At 36.0% G+C, this 22,507-nt stretch overlaps 1 protein-coding gene across 2 annotated transcripts in view; it reads right to left on the bottom strand.

The window, feature by feature from the left end:
- Positions 1–22,507, bottom strand: part of Dgk (diacyl glycerol kinase 1) — a 911,622-nt gene that overhangs the window by 207,189 nt on the left and 681,926 nt on the right. For both annotated transcript variants that reach the window (XM_085814117.1, XM_085814118.1), the window contains one exon: positions 693–909. In XM_085814117.1, the coding sequence (XP_085670243.1) occupies positions 693–909 (217 nt within the window). The remainder of the gene's footprint in view (positions 1–692; positions 910–22,507) is intronic.

The raw sequence follows: 22,507 nt of genomic DNA, 5'->3' as shown, positions 1-22,507 counted from the left end.
CTAGGTCTATCAGCCTAAGAGAAGGAATGCCTTCGTGGAGGGCTTTTTAAGGAAAACTGACTCGTATACAAGTTGCACATGAGGGGAAAATCACGAAAAGCAGCTATTTAGTTCGCCTGGAATCGAACCCAGGTCGAAACTACCATCGTTCGGCGACTTAACCGCTCGGCCGCTGGTGGGCACTGTCATGAGGCGTAACGAAGTTCTGAAGGATTTCTTGAATGCATTTCTGAATTACTTTTATTCATTATATTTAAATGATACTCATCAACGCGTCAGAAAGATCCCCATCATGGGAATGAGTTTTACGAAACAACACTGACTTTTATGAATACTATTGTGCCTAAGCTGCAAATGATATTTTGGATTGCTCCTTTTATAATACACTAAAATTGTTATTCAAAAAAGAAAAGTATACTAAAAACTAGCAGGTTATTTTTAATTAAATGAGTTTTAAGGTACACAAAATTCGACACACATTTCCTTAAGGTACACACTCTGCAATTCAACCGATTTGCTTATTGACATATGGCTTCATAGACAAAACAGTTGGGAATCAATGGACAAATCGATAGTTTTCATGAACCACGCGTGCCTGAATTTTGTGAATATCGAAGAATGTTTTCAAAAGTAAAGAGCTGCTATTTGAGTAGCAGACATTATACAGAAATTTCGAGAAGAAGAAAGCTTACCAGCTCTGCCTCTTGGATTGGTCTCGCTGTCGCAACGGTGATGCCCCAAGGAGTGAAGCTTTTCCGTAAGCCCGTGAATTTTCTCAGCAAGACTGAGGTGCTTTTCCTCCTTCGGGGGATGATCTTTGGCGAGTTCAGGGAGGGAGCCCCCACCTCCCCCCGCAGTCGTGTGGGACGTGATGGGGGCGCACGCCGTCGTCGACGTCACGGCGGCCATCTGTAAAACAGAGAATAACCTTTAACATTACAGTCTATCGCAATAAATTCCATAATGATTTTGCATACTACCTATGTAACCAGATTCATCATAATCAGATTACGTAATGCCGTGCTCGTACGCAACTAATGCTAGATTCTCTACATTGCAGTAGGTATCCGACATTCCATAAATGCATTCGACGTTTTTACTTAGTGAAAGTGAAAACTTTGCAACATAAGTCCTAAATTCGCAGCTCAAATTTATGTTAACTCAGAATCTAAAGCGGCATAACTCAGAGCCTGCACCTGGGTGGGTGACCACCCACGTGACTTCGGACTCAACCTTAAAGAAGGATTCTCCTGCAATTAAATTACGAATGTGCATAATGTAAATATCTATATAGCATCATTTGCAAGTTGTTGCATTTATTTTATATATCATTACTTTTTTTTATCTTTAAATTTGTGTAAAAATATATTTCTGGATATTTCATGGTGAAGTCTTTGATCCAACCAGATGCTCCTCCTGGCACAAGTGACAAAGGGTCACGCCCCACTCTTCCAATTCCTATGCTGTCCTCCGGGTCACACTGTCAAGCAACATTTCTACCTGAAGCGTCCTTACAGACGATTACTTTATGACAGCTGGATAACAACATGCATATGGCATGATATTCGCGGCATATAGCAGATCATGGTTAGTGTTAGAGCGTATCTGCTTAGTCCAGGCGCCAGGCCACATTGTGTCGTGATTTTTAGCGATTTGATTATGTGGCGTTGAGCGCTTTTAGCCATTTAGCTTGTTTCGCCGGTTTTTCTACAAACCAAAGCCTTTCTTGCGCTTTAAATTATTCTGCGAGCCAATCTACCACACTTAAATTAGTTCAACGTTACGCATTTCTGTTAAGCCAGAAATGCTCGGCTTGTGTAAAGCCAAGTTGAGTAATTGTTTATTTTGTATTCGAAATAAAGGGCTATATACAGCCTTCTTCTGACTTTTTCTGTCTGCAGTTTACGACAAGAGGATTATTCCTCTGCAGTCTTTCTAGAGTGCATCATCTTATGTTACCAAATAAGGTGAGACTCTACAATACTTTAATCTACATAAAACATCATCTGATTTCAGCTCTTTTTTTACGCTTCCTGGCAATCATCTAAGTATTTTTCGCTTATGTGTTTAAATATGATCAGTTAGTAAATTAATTACGTTAAAACAAAATTGGCTAACAGCCTGATGAAATGTGGAAGGATGTCTAAATTCGTATTTAGAGAAGGCTCGTATGCACGCTACACATGGAGAAAATCAACAATCAACAAATCCTGTGCTGTCAGTCAGCTAGTTTTGCTTTTTGACACAAAATATTTTTTGTTGTTTTATCCAGAAGCTAAATCGCTGTTCTGATAAAACTAATGGCTTATAAAGTACTAAAGCCTAGAATAAATAGTTAAGTGAATTAATTAACTCATAAAGTGAAGGTCATATGTAACACTGAACAGAAAACTAAGTTTGATCTTATATATGACACCTGAAAGAATTTTATTTTTTGGAACTTGTACACTTTTTGATTTAAACATATTTATTTACTTTTATTTATTTTATGTATCGTTATGCAAATTGTTTAATAATGTCTAGTACTCGTATATTCCAATCATTTTTTTAAATTGACAAATTCCATTAGGCTCGTTGTTGTATGGGCACTTTTGGAAAAACAAATCTCACTATGGGCCAATGATGTTTACAAAGTTGGTTGAAAAAGACTATTCACATCTCTCGAGTTGGAACTGTTGCATCGAGAATGCTTACTGTAAATGCTGAGGATCACATTCGATGACAAGTAACTTACAGAAATCAGTGCGACATCATAGCTTTTAGACAATGAGTAGTACTTGCCATCTCTCAGCCCATCACCCTGCAAATGATTTCCAATTTTTTTTAGCATAAAGGAGCACTTTGCCTAGAAGGTCTATTAATTTCATTTTGTCATCTTGCGTCGTCCACTATGAAACGAAGTTTCACTATTCAAATCGTTGTCACCAAATATTAGAGCCCTGTATTATATTAAAAAAATAATGAAGAATCCGCATAAATGTATGTGTGTTTCTCACAGTGTGATAAAACAACGGTACCTTGAGACATCCAATTCTGAAAAACGTACGTTTCTACCCGAATATGGGCATCTGGAAGATGGAATTTGGAATTTGTTTTATAATCTATTTCATATTTTGTAAAGCATTTAGAAGTTTTAGATTAAGAAACTGAACGACTTCCAAGCAAGGGGGAAAATTATCTCCAGCACGCGAGACTGTGTAATGGAAGTTCTAAAGATATGCTCTTTTTAAGATTATTTTGCGATATTGCTGTTGAACTGAATTCTATGGTTTAAATGCGAAGAATATGATATTTAATAAATAATGGTAACACACAAAATGTTTAAAAAAGGTCTCTTTGGACGCAATGTTAAATCTGAAAGCTTTCAGTTTTTTTTAATAATTTCATTTTATTTATTTATTTTTGTATTCTCTGCTCAGAATTTCAGAATGCAATTTAATGTATGACACGTACATGAATATCTCTTATTCTATTATATTAAATAATCAATGAAAAATTCTATAGAACAATAGATGTTTCGAAAAGACTTGTCAAAACTCATTGTTACCTAGTTTTACCAGTAAATATGCATTTGTTTTCAAACAAAATTTACAGAGCATGGCAATGTAAAGGCCATATTTGAACTCGACATATCTTCGTGCATCTACCCGAAATTCCTTAATGCCATGACGCTTATTACAGCTTGAGGAAGCACATCCAGTTATTTGATACTGAAACCATTTTTGAAAAGATTTATAATCTTTCAAAATAAAACGACAGTCAACCCGAGAACGAAATGAACCAATCGGAGCAACGGAAGAGAATTTTGTTCAGATTAATATCGAAGCGCTATTGAAAAAAGAGTTTATTTGCTATAAACAAGCAATTTCTGCCATTAGATAAACCTTTTTACCTCACTGAATTAATTTAAATGTTCTTTCAATTTAATGAATAGCTAAATCGCATTTAATGAATATAATCCCAAGAAATAATTAGAGACCTTTCTTTTCCCAACATATAAAAATGGCTTTAGGGATGCTGAAGTCCTTTCGAGCAAATGACAGCTTCAACGGAAAAAAAAAAAAAAAAAAAGAAAAAAGAAAAGAAAAGTAAATTCTTACCATATACAAATAAGCATAATGGAAGCATTTATTTGATAGATTTAAATCTCTTTTTAGCAGAAAAAAGAAAAATCGATGCTTATTTATTTTTTGATCTGCTTTAGCTGATGCTTATGTATTTATTTTTCTAAAAATTAAAGTGGCTTTTGGGAAAACATTTTTATACTAAATAAAGCTCTCGAATTAATACACTGCTTATTCTTTATCTGTTTGAGGGAATCAGGGAAGATGCAGCAGAAGATAATTATTGTTATACGTATTTAGCTATGTGTATTCAGTTCACAAAAATCACAAAAAAAGACAAATCTACGAAATGTTTTTCATTTCCTACACAGTTAACAATAGCGGTGCAACTACAGGGAACATGCGCAGTTGTTGTTGTTGCTAATGCTCATTTGCCTGACTTATAGTCAGCCTAAACCCGAGAAATTCCTCGTGGCAAGGAGCGCATGTTTACGCCTGTCGTTTGGCAACATCCTGGAGCACCATACAGGTGACAGTGCGATTCAGCTCAGTTCCGCCTACAATTTTGATGGAGAGCATCTCGGGGAGTCGGGTCCGACCCCTCTTCCCCTACCATCAACCTCTGGAGAGAACTTTCGGCTCGACGTATATTTAGAGGGCCACCCCTACCTCACGGATATTATACATTTACAAACATCTACGGAAGTCGCTGGACACTGGTAGTTGGGTCCGAGGTTCGAATCCCGCGAACTGGCTGGCTACATGGGCGTTTCCGTAGTTTTGCCCCATGTGTAACGTGTATACGAATCAGTTTCTCTTAGAAAGTCCTCCCCGAAGGCATCCCTTCCCTTAGACAGATATCCCTAAGGTTTTGCTAATGTCCTAAGGTTTAGTCACATAAACCAAAACCAAATCTCCATACTCTCCTGATCGTATGATTTCTTTCGTTTTCAAACTTAAAATAAAAGGAAACGAAGCGAGAATATTGAGGCATCTTTCAGTCCAAAACAGAAGAGAAGCACACCAACGTGAAACATATAATCGGCAAAGCCAAAACCTTGTGTTTAGCGTAGATTTTAATCAAGAACTCAATCAATGCAACAGGTGCACGTCTGTCTTCATCAGGAGCAAAAATCCATCTTCCACTTGTTTCCAAGATTTTCAGAAATGCTGGAAAGTGTATATTGAATACGAAGAAAACGATTTGGTAGAAGACAGGGATTATCAAGTTGAATTTTATATCTTTTACGTAGTCGGCCAGACGGGAAAGGGGTAAGTGACTTTGACTGCCGTACCGAAGAGCCCGGTTCGAATCCCGGAGAAGGCGTGGATGTAAATTGTCTGTCCCGTCACAGGAGGTAACGGTGGACGCCTAATAGGTGCCTTAATAATGAAATATCCACCGTTTCTGGCCTTAGTAGTTTAAAATGCTAATGCCCCCTACCCCCTTGAAAAAAGAAAAAAATATATTACAGACTCATTTTAAAACTTTTGGGAGATGGGTTATAAATAGTTAATTTGTTGTTGTTGTAATCTTCCCATGAATATCACGGAAGAACGGTTGCCAGAGCCTCAAGAAGGTTGGACTTCTACTTCCACCCCAATTTTGAAGTAGAACATCCGGGGGGATGAGGGTCTCCTACCCCTCTCCTCTTAACCAAACCACACGATAGACCTTTCGGCTCGCCATATATTTAGAAAGCCCCCATGCCGTAAAGACGCTGTACATTTACAAACATCCATTTCTTCTCCGAAATTCAAACCCGGGCCCTATGGTACTGTAGTGGGCTCTTCTACCCACTATACCATCTGGGCGGCTTAATACTAATAGTTAATTTCTGAAAAAATATTAAACTATAATTCAAATTGTTTTGAAATATTCGTACATCAGATTAATATTCAATTATAAATACTAGCTATAGGCCTCGTACGTTTTAAAAGTTCTTAAGAACTAACACGCATGCGTCTGAGAGATTTTTAAAACTTCAAGATTTAATTATCATTGATATCATTAAGATCACTTTTACCATGAGAAAGTACCATTCATTTACCTAAATCAACGAACTCACTTTACGCACATTACCTTAACTATTAGCGCGTTATTAAAGGACATGTTCAAACGTGCTTACGGCATTCTCAGCAGTTCGTTTAATGGATGTTCCTTAATCAAATCCCATTATTTTAATATTAAGCAGGCCGGTCGCATAAGCTTTTAAAATAATCACATTTTTCCTCTCTTTGGTAGTAAAAAACAGTATTTCACTTACGAAATGGTTCCAGCGTAATATTTGGTAGGGTTTAGATTATTAAATGGAGTTAATATTTTAATCTTTCCTAAGTTTTGGAGAAAGAGATTTTAGCACCAACTCTGCCTTTAACTACTCTTTGCATCTGCAATTAACGAAAAAGGGCTTTATAATACATAAAAGTAGTTACATAGCTCTTAAGTAATTACGGTTTTCCAATTATTTTTAAATCAATTACACACAAAAATTATAAAGAAAAGTAAGGAACCTTATGTAATTTTATAAAAACATATAAAAGCAAATTTTTAATAGATCCTTATTAAAAAAATTCGAATTCCACTAAATCCAAATGAGAGAACAAATTTGATGTAAAAATCTTTCTTTATTTTCTGTACTATAAAATTATTTGTGATATAAGTAAAATATTCACAGTTCGTCATAAGAAGTAATTTCATGACCATGAACAAAAAATACTTAGATTAGCACTTAGCTATTTAAAGCCCTGTTTAATATAATTTATGATGAAAGTCCATTGAACGAAAATTGTGAAGCAAACAGTATAGAGTCTCTGGGCTCTCTTTGGTAGCATATACTGTAGACTGTCTGTAGAAGACAAGTAGCGAATTTGCGCTATGTCTTGATGAATAAATACTGCAGAAGAAGGTTTTAAATAAACTTTTTATTTAAACTAAATCAAAACAGATGCATGCATTTGCTGTTCACAAATCACCACCACTTGTGGCACCCGTAAATTTAACAGAAAATAAGAATGTAACAAATCACTAATAAATTAAGATATCTAACGACTGCCTCCTTCGTGCCTAGAAATATCAATATAGTATAAACGGAAAGGTTTCTAACACCGATTAGAGAGATAATTTCAAATACGCAGCATAAACTCGTATTTAAGTCAACTACTACTCTTTACGAACTCTTAAAACGCAGCTTAAATACTACTACTGAAACACGTTCAGATTAGCATCTACGTAATAATACATTTACATTCCAGCAGGAAACTGAAATCAAGAGGAAAAGGAAAGGAAAACTAAAAATAATTGGTTAGAATAAAGTAAAGACCTTACAGTAAGCCCCAAAATTACTGACTTTTAGTTTTTGAGATGAACTTTTTTAAAGTACTAAAAATTAGTATATATTTTGCAAAGTTGAATTCTAAATGCATTTTAAACTTTTAAAATAATATTTTTGTCGAAATCGATCTGTGCAAAAATTTTGCCATTTATTTCTGATTTATAAACAAGCCTTTCTCTGGTTTATCTAAAACTGTTCTTTCACAGTAATTTCAGATACAATTCTTTTGTATCGAATTCCTCATCTAATGGTATTTTCAACTGCTAGAGTATCTGCTTGGCAATTTACTGTCAGTGCAGTCACTGCTTTCAGTTACAAAATAAAGCATCAAACGTAAAATGACACGTCATTCATTTAAACCTACTACTTATTATTGACAATCCAAAATTATATAATCAGAGTATTTGTTCCCAACAAGGCAGCAACTAAATGCTGTCAAACTTCTTTCTGGAAAATAGAATACTGAATAACGCTGAATATATTCACCAGACGAAAAACTGCACTTCCTAATTTCTGATCAAGAGCTTTACAAAATATAATCAACAATTTAACTGTACAGATATAAGATAAAATTATTTTACAGTAAAGTAAAACTAACTCCGATTAGTTCACTCTCTTCATCAACAGTTCAACTGAGCTATGCGGATGTACTATCATAGTAGGATACAGAAATACCAGACTCAGTCTCTTCATCAACAGTTCAACGAAGCTATGCCGATGTACTATCATAGTAGGATACAGAAATACCAGACTCAGTCTCTTCATCAACAGTTCAACGAAGCTATGCGGATGTACTATTATAGTAGGATACAGAAATAGCAGGCTACCACAACAAAACCTCAAGGCAATACCCCTATTCCTATCTCAATTACTTTTACGTTTCTCTGCTCAACTATGGAGTAAGTTAGGTTAGGTATACGTACAGGGTACCTATTATTTACCCTGAAAGTCACCTATTATTACCCTGAAAGTAGGTATAGGTAAGTAGTAGTACCTAAGCAGGTGTATGCCCGTTACACTACCTTTTCAGATTAGCAACGCTTTCATGCGGCTTAAGTAATCATTCTGCTGCCGAGGAGCTGTTGGTGTCTGGTGCAATCGAAATCGCAAGCTCTGTCACCGCTGACGGTGTCATGGGTTGTCCTGTCATATGCCCAGAGTCATATACTTTGGCTGGTAGAGTATTTAACTGCATGTTCATCATACTTAGCAATTCATCGTTTATAGATACAATTCATGTATTTAGTTCCTTTACATACTTTGGTTATTGTTCAGAATTTTGATTTTTATAGCATTTGTGATTTACTCATATTGATTCGTTGACTTGCTGGTGCGCTTAGGTGTTTCGTACCAATTATATGAAGACTGTACGTGATTTGAAATGCTTTCATTACTCATAACCGCTTTCAGGTAGAAACTCAAAAATAATCATAGGGAGCTCTTCTTTGCATATTCATTCGGGTGGAATCACTCTATCTTGCAAAGTTCTAAAACCCTAGATGCCAGAAAATCCATTATTTGGGTTCTAGTCATGGTCTTCTCAGGTGTAGACTAGTTGTTACGATGCGTGTAAACAGGTAGTGCTCTAAATCTCCCTTCTCCCACACATACGCATAGATTATGATAAGATAAGACAGCCTAAAAGTAGTAGTTCGATTTTTCCTAACCTGGCTTAAGAAATGAATGCCCTTGGGGAGAACGTTTTGGGGGAAACTGAGTTGCTTTCATGTTCTACATTGAGAAAATTATGAGAAACTTATGCAGCAAGCACAGCCTTTGCTTCGGCATTCGAAATATCATTGTTCAGTAGTCTTACTGGTAGGACCGTTTATTATTTACGCTACTAAATAACTGTTTTAATCTCACGGGAACATGGCAAACTTAGCTTAATATTCAATATAGGGATCATTTCGTAGAAATTTTAGCATAAATCGGGAGATTATTTCGAGATCTGAATTAGAAGCATAATTCTGTGCTTGTAAGTAATTTAGCTCTGCTGGGTCTGATTAGACAATCGATCCACAAATACTTTAATATTAAATTTGAATTGTTTTACCCTAAGTATACATTCATAAACATATAATTCATGTCAATATTACCCGTACTTACACATAGAATATTTCTTTTTCTATAAAATAAGATCCCACTACTGCCTCTTTCAATATGAATAATATGTTTAAAAGAAAACTAATGGTGCAACGTTGAACAATACCTAATTTAAATTTTCAAATATTTAGTTTAGTCTGTATTGATTTTAGTTTCAACGAACAAATTTAAATCGTTGATTTGCAAATGAATAACCGTGGTATCTCAAATGAAACTAATAAGATTCAAGAAGAATCCTTAGACAATGCGTGCCACGTGTGGTCGCGCATTATCCTGTTGAAATATGGCTGTGGGCAAGTTTTGATGGTAAGGAAGGACAACTGACTCCAACACCTCGGAGATGTAGCGCTGGCTGTTTAAAGTACCGGCAATGCGTACTAGAGGAGTGCGAAAGTGATATCCAATACCGCCCCATACCATAATACGCAGTGCAGGAGCAGTGTGGGGGTGCATAACGCAGCTGTTCAGCATCCTCTCTCCACGGTGTCTCGAGACTCGAATCCGACCATCGTGGTGTTGCAGACAGAAGCGTGACTCGTCAGTAAAGACAATTTCATTCCATTCTGCCGTCCACATCCTTCTTTCATCGCACCGGCGGAGACGTCTGTGGACGCAACAAGGGTAGACGAAGTAATGGACGTCTTGCGAACAGACCACTCAGCTGTAAACGGCGTCGAATGGTACGCGCAGACACTGGATGATGCGTTACAGACTGAATGTGCTGTGCTATGGTTCGTGATGTGACTGAGCGATCCGTCACTGCCATGCGCACAATGTTCCTGTCATCACGTGAAGTGGTGCACTGAGGTGGATGCGATCGAACACGTCGGTCCGTCGTACCCTCCTGCATCTCCAGTCACATATCCGCACTATAGTTGTTTGGTTTTGTCCGACACGACTACCGATTCCATTGAAAAGATAATCCACATTCTCGGTAGGCCACTATCTTTCTTCTGTCGAACTCGGATACTTGATCAAACGATGATCGCTGTTTACTACGAGGCATAATTGATCGTTTTTTGAAAAAAACCACAAGAAAAACACAATTGCCGAACTTGAAATCGTCGAAACTCCAAACCTTAAATAGCGCTTTGAAGTGGCGCCACAGGCGCGTGTGATGTGCGTCTGCGCTGAAATTCTAATCATTTGCATATCTCACCTCCGCTAGTGCATGTTGTAAATTTCATGTTATTTGCATGCTTCCTTCAGGGTATTGCATTTACGGTGGACAGCAGTGTATATGCAATATTTCACTGTTAATTGTTTTCTTAGTTATTGTTAAATTTGATTAAAAAATTTACATTTCGAGAATCCCGTAACAAAGAGGAGAAAAGATGAACTAGTGATAGACAATAACGGTAAGAAATTAAGAGTAAATTAATTCCAAGTGACGTAAAAGCAGCACAGATAGATTTTGAATCTACTGGGATTACAAAAATACTAGGTTTATATTTAATACCCTGAAAACCAATGGAAGAAACTAATACATTGTTACATGTTTTAATTACCTACTCATGCGAGCATTATTTTTAGCACTAACAAACATAAAAGATAATGAACTCGAAATATTTCTCTCGGATAGGTGTGTGTGTGTCTTTCTGTGTGTTTGTATTTATGTGTGTATTGGTTTTCAATCTGAACTTTTACGTAAGATAGGCCAAGCTCAACTCCCTCTGTATGCCATAAATACCCCGCGGAATAAATATATTTAATCTCTTCACTTTTATTTCTTTTTCAAAATTAATATTGAATGAAATTATTTTGATTATTTTCATCAGCAGAATCAAGTCTTAGAAATGTTACAGCACATGTGTTGAATCTCGTGGTCCAGTAGTTGGGAATCCTCGGAATAAGCGTTAATTTAACTTCTTCGATTCACATGCTAATAAATTCATAACAAGACTATTCTATTCTAACATGGGTTATCCATGCTTTTGTGCAATCGGAATTCGATACTATGGGTTTCCAACTAATAAATTATTCTATTAGTTGTAGTTAATAAAAAATTCAAAGAGATCTCTTGTTTCTGAAAGCACATCATTATTCCAACTATGCAAGTACGATCTATAAAATTCTTCATAAATACGACGGTTGCTATTTATATTTCTGGCTTAATAATTAAAAAACAAATGTTTATGATCGAATTTAGTTTCATTATTTTTCACAGTATTCTCAATGGAGATGAATACACTTTTGCATGAGTTTGAACCAATTTTCGAAGCAGTTTCTCTACTCAAATTGAGGAAACTTGCAATCATTTGCTTCGATGCAGCATCAAAGCAACCATTTGCTTCGATGTGCTTCTACCGCGAACAACTTTGATGGATTTGGCTCGTCTTGGAAGATCCATACAGTCGACTGCTGTTTTGGTTCGGGATCATACGCACATATCCACGATTGACTCGTGGACCCGTGTAGATGTAATGCAGTCATCACCTGTGCAGACGTTATACAGAGCCTTTAATGCACCTTGAACGTATTTTCAACATTTCCTTGCACCAATTGACACGAGCCTTCTTTTGAGCGTTTGTCAAATTATACAAGATCCAAAGAGAACAAATCTTTTTTTTTTTACTGCCAAATGTGTCTGTAATATCTTATTGATGCTTGTCATACCAATGCGCAAAGATGCCTCAATCTCATGTTATGTCACATGACGATTTCGTTTTATCAGTTCATGCACAGCATCAATATTTTCTGGCACAACAACCGATTTTGGACGCTCTTCACAGAATTCGTCCTGGAGCGACCGTCGACCACGATTGAATTCGTTATACCAGTTTTTTACAGTGCTCTAGGATGGTGCTTTATCGCTGTATAAAACATTAAGCTCCTCGAAGCACTCTTGTCTTGATTATCCTCGACGAAAGTAATGAAAAATAATCGCACGAAAATATTCATGAGTCATTTCCAATTTTTGGAGATGAATTTTTCAGTTTACTGTATACAACCCAAATGAAGCTAAATGGCAAAACGTTCCGAAGAAGTTATGGCTTAAAATACCAAACTTTCGATTGGAATCGTCTGCGGTTGCCTAGCAACACTTACTGTTGCCAAAGCCAGAAATATAAATGGCAAACATAATAATATTCCAAACTGAATAAAATGAGGAGCTTCATGGAGGTAATGAATAAACGAGACAATTGTAAGACATTACACTTAAATGCACATAGCATTCCCCTTAAATTTTCAGAAGAATATTAAAAAAATCAAATTTTCTTGCAATGATGACGAGACCGATTTGTAAGAAATTCTGCAGTATCTTTACACTCAGCAAACATTTCCTTATTGTCGGTCTCTTTTCATTACAATAATTCACAAAAATTGTTGCAGACAAATTCATGCCGGATATTGACTCTCTTCTAATGATTAATTTAGAGGAGGTTTGGATAATAGTTTAGGCAATTATCATTATCATAAGAGAAATTAATAACAGAGGATTTGAAACTGAGCCCATTTATGTTAGTTATAGTAGAGGCGTTAAATATTTGCGTACATCTCGTTAAAATAGACGTGAAATTTCTTATGAATAGCTGCTATGATTTCAATACGTAGAGTTGATTATGCAGGGGAAAAAAGCGCAGGAAATGGAATGTCTAGCATATATGTGGTTTTACTGAATGAGAGTATATTACATATTTTAAGATATACAAGGTGTGTTCGAAAAGTTTGGTGAATTTTACCATAAAAAAAAAAAAGGAAACAAGAGAGGCAAGCAAAATAGCTTTACTGGCCTTCAAAGCTTACTGGCCTTCAAAAATTCGCCATTAGCAACAATACACTTTTGACATCGGGTGTACAATTGTTGGAAACTGTCTGCAAACGCTTCTTTCGGTATGGGTCGAAGCACCGTTGTCACACGTTGTTGGAGCTCAGTAATGCCGGACAAGTTTTGGCGTTTCAGAACTCCTTTGAGGTGGGGAAACAGGAGGAAGTCCGCGGGAGCCAGATCTGGAGGATATGGAGGGTGATCCAAAACTGGAACCTGGTGCCTGTCTTTGACATCCTCCTTTCCGTCTGTAAAGCGTTTAAACCACTCATAAACACACTTTTTACTCCCTGCTTCCTGACCGTAAACTTTCACTAAAGTGTCATATGTCTCCGTCGCCGTGTTGCCTAACTTGAAGCAAAACTTTATGTTTGTGCGTTGCTCCATGTCACACTGACAATCTTTCTCACACTGACTGAGTTAAACTGCTCATAGCGTGCGTTTCATCTTATCTGTCGTAAAATGGCCGTTAGATGGCTCTAGATGACATTTCTCTCACTGCGTCTGCGTGAGTGCAAGATCCTAACCGGCGCGGTTTTTTAATTATGAGACCAATCACCGAACATTTCGAACACACCTTGTAGATTTAAACAAATGGTTTGATTTGGTGTAGTGTTTAACTATGGCAAAGCACGCGAAGGCTATCTGCCAAAAGGAACATGCGTACTTGGGAGACTTTCTAAGGGAAACTGGCTCGTATACAAGTGACACATGGGGAAAATCACGAAAACGCTCAAGCAGCCAGCTTTTTCGCCTGAAATGGAAACCAGGTTGGAACTACCAGTGTTCAGCGATCAGTGCCGCTGGAGGGCAGAATTAAACAAATGATTTGACTATTCTTGACATATGATTTATTCTATTCTTGACAATGATAAACTAGATAACTTATAGCTATAAACAGCTCGGCAGACTGAGTTGAAAGCTACGAGTATGTGTTGTTGTGTTGTGACTTATCTCACTTGTCTGACAGCAACATTAGAACAAGCCCACGGAATTCATCGTGGCACGAAGTGCAAGGTTGCGCCTGTCGTTGACAAGAGCGTTGAGCTCCATACAGACGACTTCGCTCAGGTCCGCCCCCAATTTTGAAGGTGAAAATTCCAGGAGGGGCTGACGGGACCGAAGGTATCCCACCCCTGTTTCCCCTACCTTTCGAGAGTATTTTCGGCTAACCACATATTTAGAGTGCCCTCATGCCTCACATAAACTGCATATTTACAAACACCCATGCCTTCTCTAGGATTCGAACCCAGGACCTTCGGTACGACAGTTAGAGTCACTAACCACCATACGAGTATTATCGTTGTAATCAGGGAAGACGTCTTTTATTATATTTATTATTCTAATTTAGCTGTTCGTTTCGCAGGCAGCATTTTTGAAATTTCACAAAGAAATCTAATTTATGTAAATGGATAAACACAAATACTGTATTAAGTACTTGAAGCTTTAATGAAATAAAGATTCCGTAAAAACAGTACTTCAGAATTTTTTACAAAAGTATTAGCATCATAGTTTACGTAACTTCTTAGCCAGAAATCCAGTTCAGTAAATTTCAAATTAAGCGCAATTCAATTTTAGCTATCCCCCCCCTTGGTTCATTTCAAAAACTGCATGCATTTCAAGGAAGATTGTCATGGAGTTTGTCTCCTTTAAGAAGTATATATAATCTGCGACATGGTAGGAAACACTACCTTAAAATAGATAAAATAATATAAATAAATAGTACCGGAAGTAAATATCATAGTGAAAGTTGACGAACAAAATATAATTCAAATGAATAAAATATTATAAGATAAGGATGTGAAAATCTTCCGGGAAAACAAGGATTTGAAATAAAATCATCAACTTGCAGGGTTTTTAAAATTTTCTTATAGTTATCTTTATTTTGAAACAAGCCTTTCCATCACTTTCTCGTTTCCTTACCAGAGTGTGTTTTCAGGATTACGTTTTATGAAAAATGAGATAGAAACCAGTATTTAAGCTAAAGTCTAGGCCACTTCACTTGCCTTCCGACCAAGTAGTTGCTAACAATCTAATCTTACTGTTATTTGGCTGTATTGTTACATACCCGCTAGTATCCGACTGTGATCTTAAATAAAGACCAACTCTGTTAGTTTATTCTGTGCAGCTGGTTTTATTTTAGTTAGTATTAGATTAATTTCTTATTTTCTATCTTGAGTTAAAAGCCCAAGTGCAGGCTTACTGAAAGCCCAAGTGCAGGCTTACTGTAAGCCCAAGAAGGAGCCATTTGTTCCTCTATTTTGAGTTGGAATAAAGGGTAAATTAACTCTTCCTTGGACTTGTCATTTGCTTATAGATCTCTGGAATAAGTCGCTACACATTTGTTCGAAATTCTAGCCCTCAAGGACTTAAAAATTAGTTAATATGTTTCAAACTTACAAGGCATTCCTTGTCGATTGCCTTCGTGGTGTAATTGAAAGCATCCTCGACGCGTATTCCAGAGGTCCAGGATTCGAGTCCCGACGAACTCGCTTCACATTTTCCACTTCCCCTGCTTCAAAATAACCAAATGAATCTTAAATGGAGCACGAACCAAAAGGTAGTGGACGATAATTCGCTCCCAACAGGGTTTGGCGATTGGCCCCCCTAATCCCCAGTCGCCCTGTAAAAGAGGGTTTATATATGGTATTTTCTCCTTCCTTTCCCTGTGTCTCTGCGGTATAATTGGGAGCACACTCGACGCGTATTCGAGAGGTTGTAGTTTCGAGTCCCGGCGAGGGAATCGCACATTTTTCCTGTCTCCTGCTTAAAAATAAATAAATAAAAATAAATATATAAATAAATAAAATAAATAAATAAAATCTGAAAGCTTTAAGGTTTTTTTATTACGCCCTAAGGGGCATTTTTTTAACGTGTTAACCTTGATTTGCTAAATATGGTTTAAGTTTAAAATTCAATCCAACAGCAATATCCCAAATAATTAAAAAAGCATATCTTTACAGTTTCCGATACACAATCTCGCGCGCTGGAGATAATTTTTTTTTTCTTATACAGTGTTGTTAATGTTCGCTTTGAAATCGTTGACTTTCTTAATCAAAAACTCATAAATGCTTTACAAAATATGAAATAAATAATAAAACAATTTCTAAATTTCAAATTGGGGCTTCCAGATACCCATACTCGGGCGGAGACGTACGTTATTTAAAATTTGATGGCTTTAGGTACATTGTTTTATAACAGTGCGAGAAACATACATACATTTATGCAGATTCTTCATTATTTAATTTTTTTAAATAAAATACAGGGTGATAGTATTTGGTGGCAACAATTTCAAAAGTGATTCGCCTTTTATAGTACGCAAAATGCCGAAACGAAATGTATTTCGAATACTTTTCCTCATTGAGAAGAGACTGTCAGTCTACCTCGAATTTTATAAATTTTCATCGATCTTTGGGTAAGCTTTGCCTACTATCAATTCCTGGGTAAGGTTTGCCTATTTTCAAATAGGAATTGGCGTGCGTTTGTTTGATTTACGTATTCTTTTCCAATTACTAATATGAAATATCTTATCGAATAAAATGGCTGTCCATGAAGGTTTACCCTTTTTACGTCCCGATATCTTATAAAAAGCGAGCTCGATCTTTCTTCCTTTCACGTCTTCGGCCATTTTCTGGTGCTTCTTAATGGAATCACGAAACGGCACGTGCAAGTAACAACAACAACCAGAAAAAAAAAAAACTTATCAGATTACTACTTTTTCTGGCAACAAAGACACTATGGCGTCTAATCGAAAAACCCGGCACTATTTCAACGGTCTCCCTTTTTCCAAAGAATTATCTTTCGACACTTTTTTTTTTGGTCTTCTCCTTTGCTATATTTTTTTTTTCTTTTGCGAGTCTAGGCAATAAAGTTGGACTAAGATTGTTCCTCGAACTTTTAAAGCACGATCGAGAAGCGAGTTTATTGGCGGGAAAAGTAACATTAAATAAGAGTTTTGTTCTTTATGGAGCGTGTCTTTTGACTTGATTACCACAGTCGAGAAGATGAGACCAGTTCACTCTTCCTTTTAACCACGCGTAATGAAAAAAGATTCCGCTTTGTAAGGGACAGCATTAATGATTCATCGATTCATTCTTGTTTCCTTTCAAAGTCAACCGGAATCGGATTGAATTTTATGTAATTTCTTTCCCACACTGATATGTTTTCAAATTCGATTAAGCTGAAGTTTTGAAATAAAAAATGTCTTTTTGGTCATTCTGGCCGTAAATACAGACGAACTAAAGTTAGTGTTACGCGAAAAAAATATGTCTTCTTTTATACTTGCACTCTATTCTTCACTACTCTGGATTAGATGAACTTTGTTATAGTTAATTTAAGCATTTGTTACAGTGCAGATTTCGCAACAAACTTTTTCTGCTTATTTTTCAAGTCACGCTATCACTTCCTGTTATGTGCTGTATACTTGCGATAAGTCAATATGAATAACTCATCGATGGACTTCTCTAGGCTGTAAATGAAGAAATAAAAAAGTTGAACAGTCTTTCCTTGAAAAGGAAATAAAAAAAAATAAAAAATAAAAAAAGAATAGGTATTACATGGGCTAGTCGCAGTTGTACATGAAATATAACAGAGTAAAAAAAATTAATGATGTTAACTAGATGTTGCAAACATTAAAATTAGACTGTTTCCGTAATTTTTAATTTGTCAATACCTGAGCAACTTAGAAATTTAGTAGAACAAGAACTTTAGAATGGAGGAACTTATTTAGTGCAAACTTATGTAGGATTCTTCTTAGTTCAGTTAGCCAATTATTCAAATTTTTGTTAGCTTTCCTGAGCTCCTCAACTTCCCCTTGCATTTCCTCCCCAGGATGCTAATTTAAAGTTAAGAGAGGTGAGTATTTAAACGGGTGAATCTTGAAGTCTAATTCAGAGAGTGTTTTCGCTAGCCAGCGCATGTTACGGTTCTGTCCTTACTGTTACGTGGAGTTGCCTTTTGGTCATTTAAATAACTATCACGCCGGGTAGGTTGTCGAGTCAACCTAGTTAGCCTTAACTCAAGGTGTTAGTCCAACATTACTCTTTAGGCTTGAAGATATTGTGTAATAATTCTTAAGTTCCACCGCAAGTGGTCGGTGTTATTATAAAGCGCGAAGTGCGTGCCTTTTTGTTCATAGTTGAAAATAATAAAGGGTTCTTTTCACCCTTCTTCCATGCAGGTATTATTTCACGCCTGTGCGAGAAGTCGCCAGGTTCCTTAGTAGGATCTAGTACAGTTTATGTGGCCAAAGAAAGTAAGATCCTATAAAATGGTAAGAATCGAGCTTAGGCCAACAATTCTGGACCAGTATCACAGGAAACTTATTTAATTTTGAACTTCTAAGTATCTAGTAACTCAAAATTGTGAAATGTTACTTGAAACCGATAAACAGTATTGCTGACCAAAATGAAATAACAAAGCGACAGTACCAACTCTGTGAGTAATTGCTGCCACGAGGAAAGCCAAGACCCACATGTTATATCAAACACATATACTAAATATCTCTGGACATAAGTGCGAAAGGTATTTGTCCATTGCACACCCAGCCAAAAGAATTCGAAAAGAATTCGATTAAACTGACGTTAGCTGCATCAGTTACGAATTAAGTAAAATGGCCCACATTCACAGACGATTAAATTTTTCTATAGAATGGGACAATACAAATTTAATAAGACATGAACGAACAAGGATCACACAAACGGTTCAGTAACACTCTTAAATAACACTCCTGTAGTCCTAGTAGTGTGAACATATAGATTGTTTTACACTGAACTGTCGCAGTGAAGTAACCGATATAGTGATGGAAGAATCATTAGAAATAAGTACAGGAAGTAAGCTCTTTGTTTGGTTTGGTTTGTTTTACTTGAAAGCTATCTACTTAAGGAGAGGTATGCCTTCAGGGAGGACTTTCTAAGGGAAACTGGCTCGTATACACGTTACACAAGGAGAAAACAACGAAAATGCCCATGCAGCCAGCCCTTTAGTGGGATTCGAACCTCGAACCGACTTCCAGTGTTCAGCTACTTTACCGCTCAGCCGCTGCTGAGCCAAAGTAAGTCCTTGAAAAATATGTAAGGAATTATGCTGCAGCAATTATTCCACATTATATTCTGACAGATGATTAGACCTATCAACATAAAGCAAAGCTTGTGGTGTTTTTTTAACCCATCTTTTCAGATCCAAGACTTTTGTAATGTCCTTACATTCACTTCCAGTCACCCTCCATGAACAGAAAAACTTATCTTTTACATAAAACTTTTGTTACCGTCGACCCCCTTCAAGAATTTCTCAACTTGAGAAACAACCAGAATTTAATCCACCGCTTCAATTTTACTTTATGTAATTACTATAAGATAAAAACAAATTCTCGCTAATGATATCTATAAGTTATTTAATTTTACAATGTTTATCATTTATCAGGTTATGCATGTCTAATATATTTCTAGTTAATAAGATACATTATAATAGGTCTTTTATAAAATTTGTAGAACTGAAAGACACCCTTAATCTTTTCGCGCCGATCCTTACGCATACGTGTCAGCAAGAAACGCATTCATCTCCCGGTCGGTACGCTTGAGTGCCAGAGTGTTTTCTCCTTCACTCCCGGCCGTCACACATTTGTCACAGTGTCTTCGAAAGTTTTAAAAACTATATCTTTGCCACAAGATGGCACTGCATGTCCATAGGATTTGAGATACATGGAAGATTACTTCAACACGAAACGGGTGGAGGGAAGTATTATGTGAACAAACAAGGCTTGTTGCTTTAACTCGTCATATAAATATTCGCATTGCTGATTTTCCTCAAAATCCTTTTCTTATTCTTTTTTTTTCTCTACTTTTTGGATCTTTTAAGATCACTATGCGAAATTATGTTACGCTTTGCGTTCGGAAATGCGTTCTTCCCTTTTTAGCCTTGAGTTCAGTTTATTATGGCAAGAAAGTGTTATTTAAGTTATTTATTAGAAGAAACATATACTCACATAGTAAATGAGCCAATTAATGAAATGGATGAGAGTGATGATTCATTTTTTTAACGTGATATTTCTGATACGGGCATTTGTCAGATATTGAGCTCCATGAGAGTTTGCCTTCCATTTCCCGTGAAAGATTTTGTTACTTCTTGTTTTCTTGTACTTTTATTAATTAATTTTGAAGATTATTAATGTGTTTTGTCAATTAAAACTTCGGAATAATTTGAACAGCCCACCCGAAAGTTATTTTTTAAAATAAGCTTTTTTTTAAATATTTTTTCATGTAAAGTAAACACTAATTTTACCGCGCATGAGAGCTTAAGAATAATCTAAAATGGTACCAAAAATTATTATCTTACGAGTTAAACATTTGTTGAAGGAGCATTCGTTTCGACTCTCCTGCATCCAGGGTGGCCGTCTTAAATAAACGCGCGAAGTCTCGAAAGGGTTAATGTGAATTAGGCATTTTTTGGAAGATTAATGAGTTTCAGTCTTAAATCTTCACGAAATTCTATCTTACTTATTTCCCAGTTTTAGTAAAATGGAATTAACATGACTTGAATATGTAAAGTAAATATTTAAGAGCTTGGGAAATGCAAGTAAAAGTGGAAGTATCACTTTAGTAAGTTTAAGATAATTTTGTACCAGGATGTTTGTTCATCTTAAAGAACCTTTAGTAAATGTCACATTTTTAAAAGACATCTTAGCTTTTGTATCAAACGACATTTAATAAATTTATCTTCTAAGTTACATTCAATGGTTACAATGTCTGCTAAAATTACGGCTATAATACAATCTGGATATTTTATAAATCCTCGAGGCGAAGTTTACGTTCATCGTTCAGTTTTTGACGATACTTTGTATATATTTTCAAATTTTCTTCTTTTATTTCCACCCGCTATAATTTAAAATTAAATCTCCAGAATTTAGTTATATTTTAATTTTACCTTTTCCACGAGCATCCGAATCCGACTCGATCCTTCTAAATGTCTTGCCAACTTCTGGTGCTTATATAGACCACTTTCCACACAGATTTTTACGAACTAAATGCGAATCATACTAAATACGAAGTAAGGTACATTAAGTTACAATTAAAAGCTAGAGAAGCATTTAAATGAATGTATGATTTATTTGTATTATTACTATTGTTTTTAATATATAATTACCTATTTTTACTTCCTTAAAAAAGTAGGAAAGTATTGTAATCACAAAAAATTCCGGGTATCATAGTTCAACGAAAATATCCATTTTGACCGCTATCGAATGCAATTTAACGTTGTTTTTGACTGACATCTATACGTAAGGAGAGAATAAAGGACTCTTTTCCCCAAAACGAATCATAAAACTGATTTAAAATGGATTCAGAAGAGATTTTTTTCGTGGCGTCTGTACGTACATATGTATGTATGTATCTCGCATAACTCAAGCCTCAGAACTGAGAAGCCTCAGAACGTCGAAATTTTGTATATAGGACTGCTATAACATGTAGTTGTGCCCTTTCTATTTTTGTTGCAATCGGCATAAGTATATAAAAGTACATATACGTTCGCACCAAAAGTACATACACACCCACTCTGTTACACGACTCAATGAGCTCAGTTCGTTTATTTTTAAATGTTGGTAAATTGTGGAGTTTTTGCCTGTAAATCTTCTTTCTTACCTGCTGGTCGAATTGCTTGTTTTTGCGCAGAAACTCTAATTTTAATTGCAAAAATCGTTTTTGCAATTGTTTTAACTGTATTTGGTGTTTTATGTTTTTCTATATCTTTTAATTTTTGATGAAGATATTTCGAACATTATGTATTTTTGCCTTGTCGCGAAGTGAGAACTGAATTAATTGAATGAGAAATATATCTCTAATGAAATTCGAGGAAATAAGTGTTGCGCATTAGAAGCAAATATTGTCGCCAGTCTGTCTCGAACAGACGAGTACCGCATGCGCATTAGGTAAGCGGCGCCGAATCGTCTGTGAAAAACTGTTTGTTTCTTATTTGTTTAATTTATTTTATATATCATTTTAGATTTAATAGAACATATGGCAATGATTAGATAATTCTTCAGATGATATAATTTTTGTGCATTCTGAGTTATAAAATGAATGTGACGGACGCTGTTAAGTGAACCTCGCACCAGAGTGTCGCTATGGTAAATAAATATAGGCAATTTTTAGCGCATTTATTTCTATCGTGGTTTATGCGCTGTTGACGAAGTACATATAATTCAATTTGATATATTTAAATGAAATGCACGAAGAAATGCG

The sequence above is a fragment of the Stegodyphus dumicola genome, chromosome 3 (genome assembly GCF_044657685.1).
Source record: "Stegodyphus dumicola isolate Sdum_Otavi_A_Nest chromosome 3, ASM4465768v1".
Lineage (NCBI taxonomy): Eukaryota > Metazoa > Arthropoda > Arachnida > Araneae > Eresidae > Stegodyphus > Stegodyphus dumicola.
This window is presented reverse-complemented; position numbering and strand designations above follow the sequence as displayed.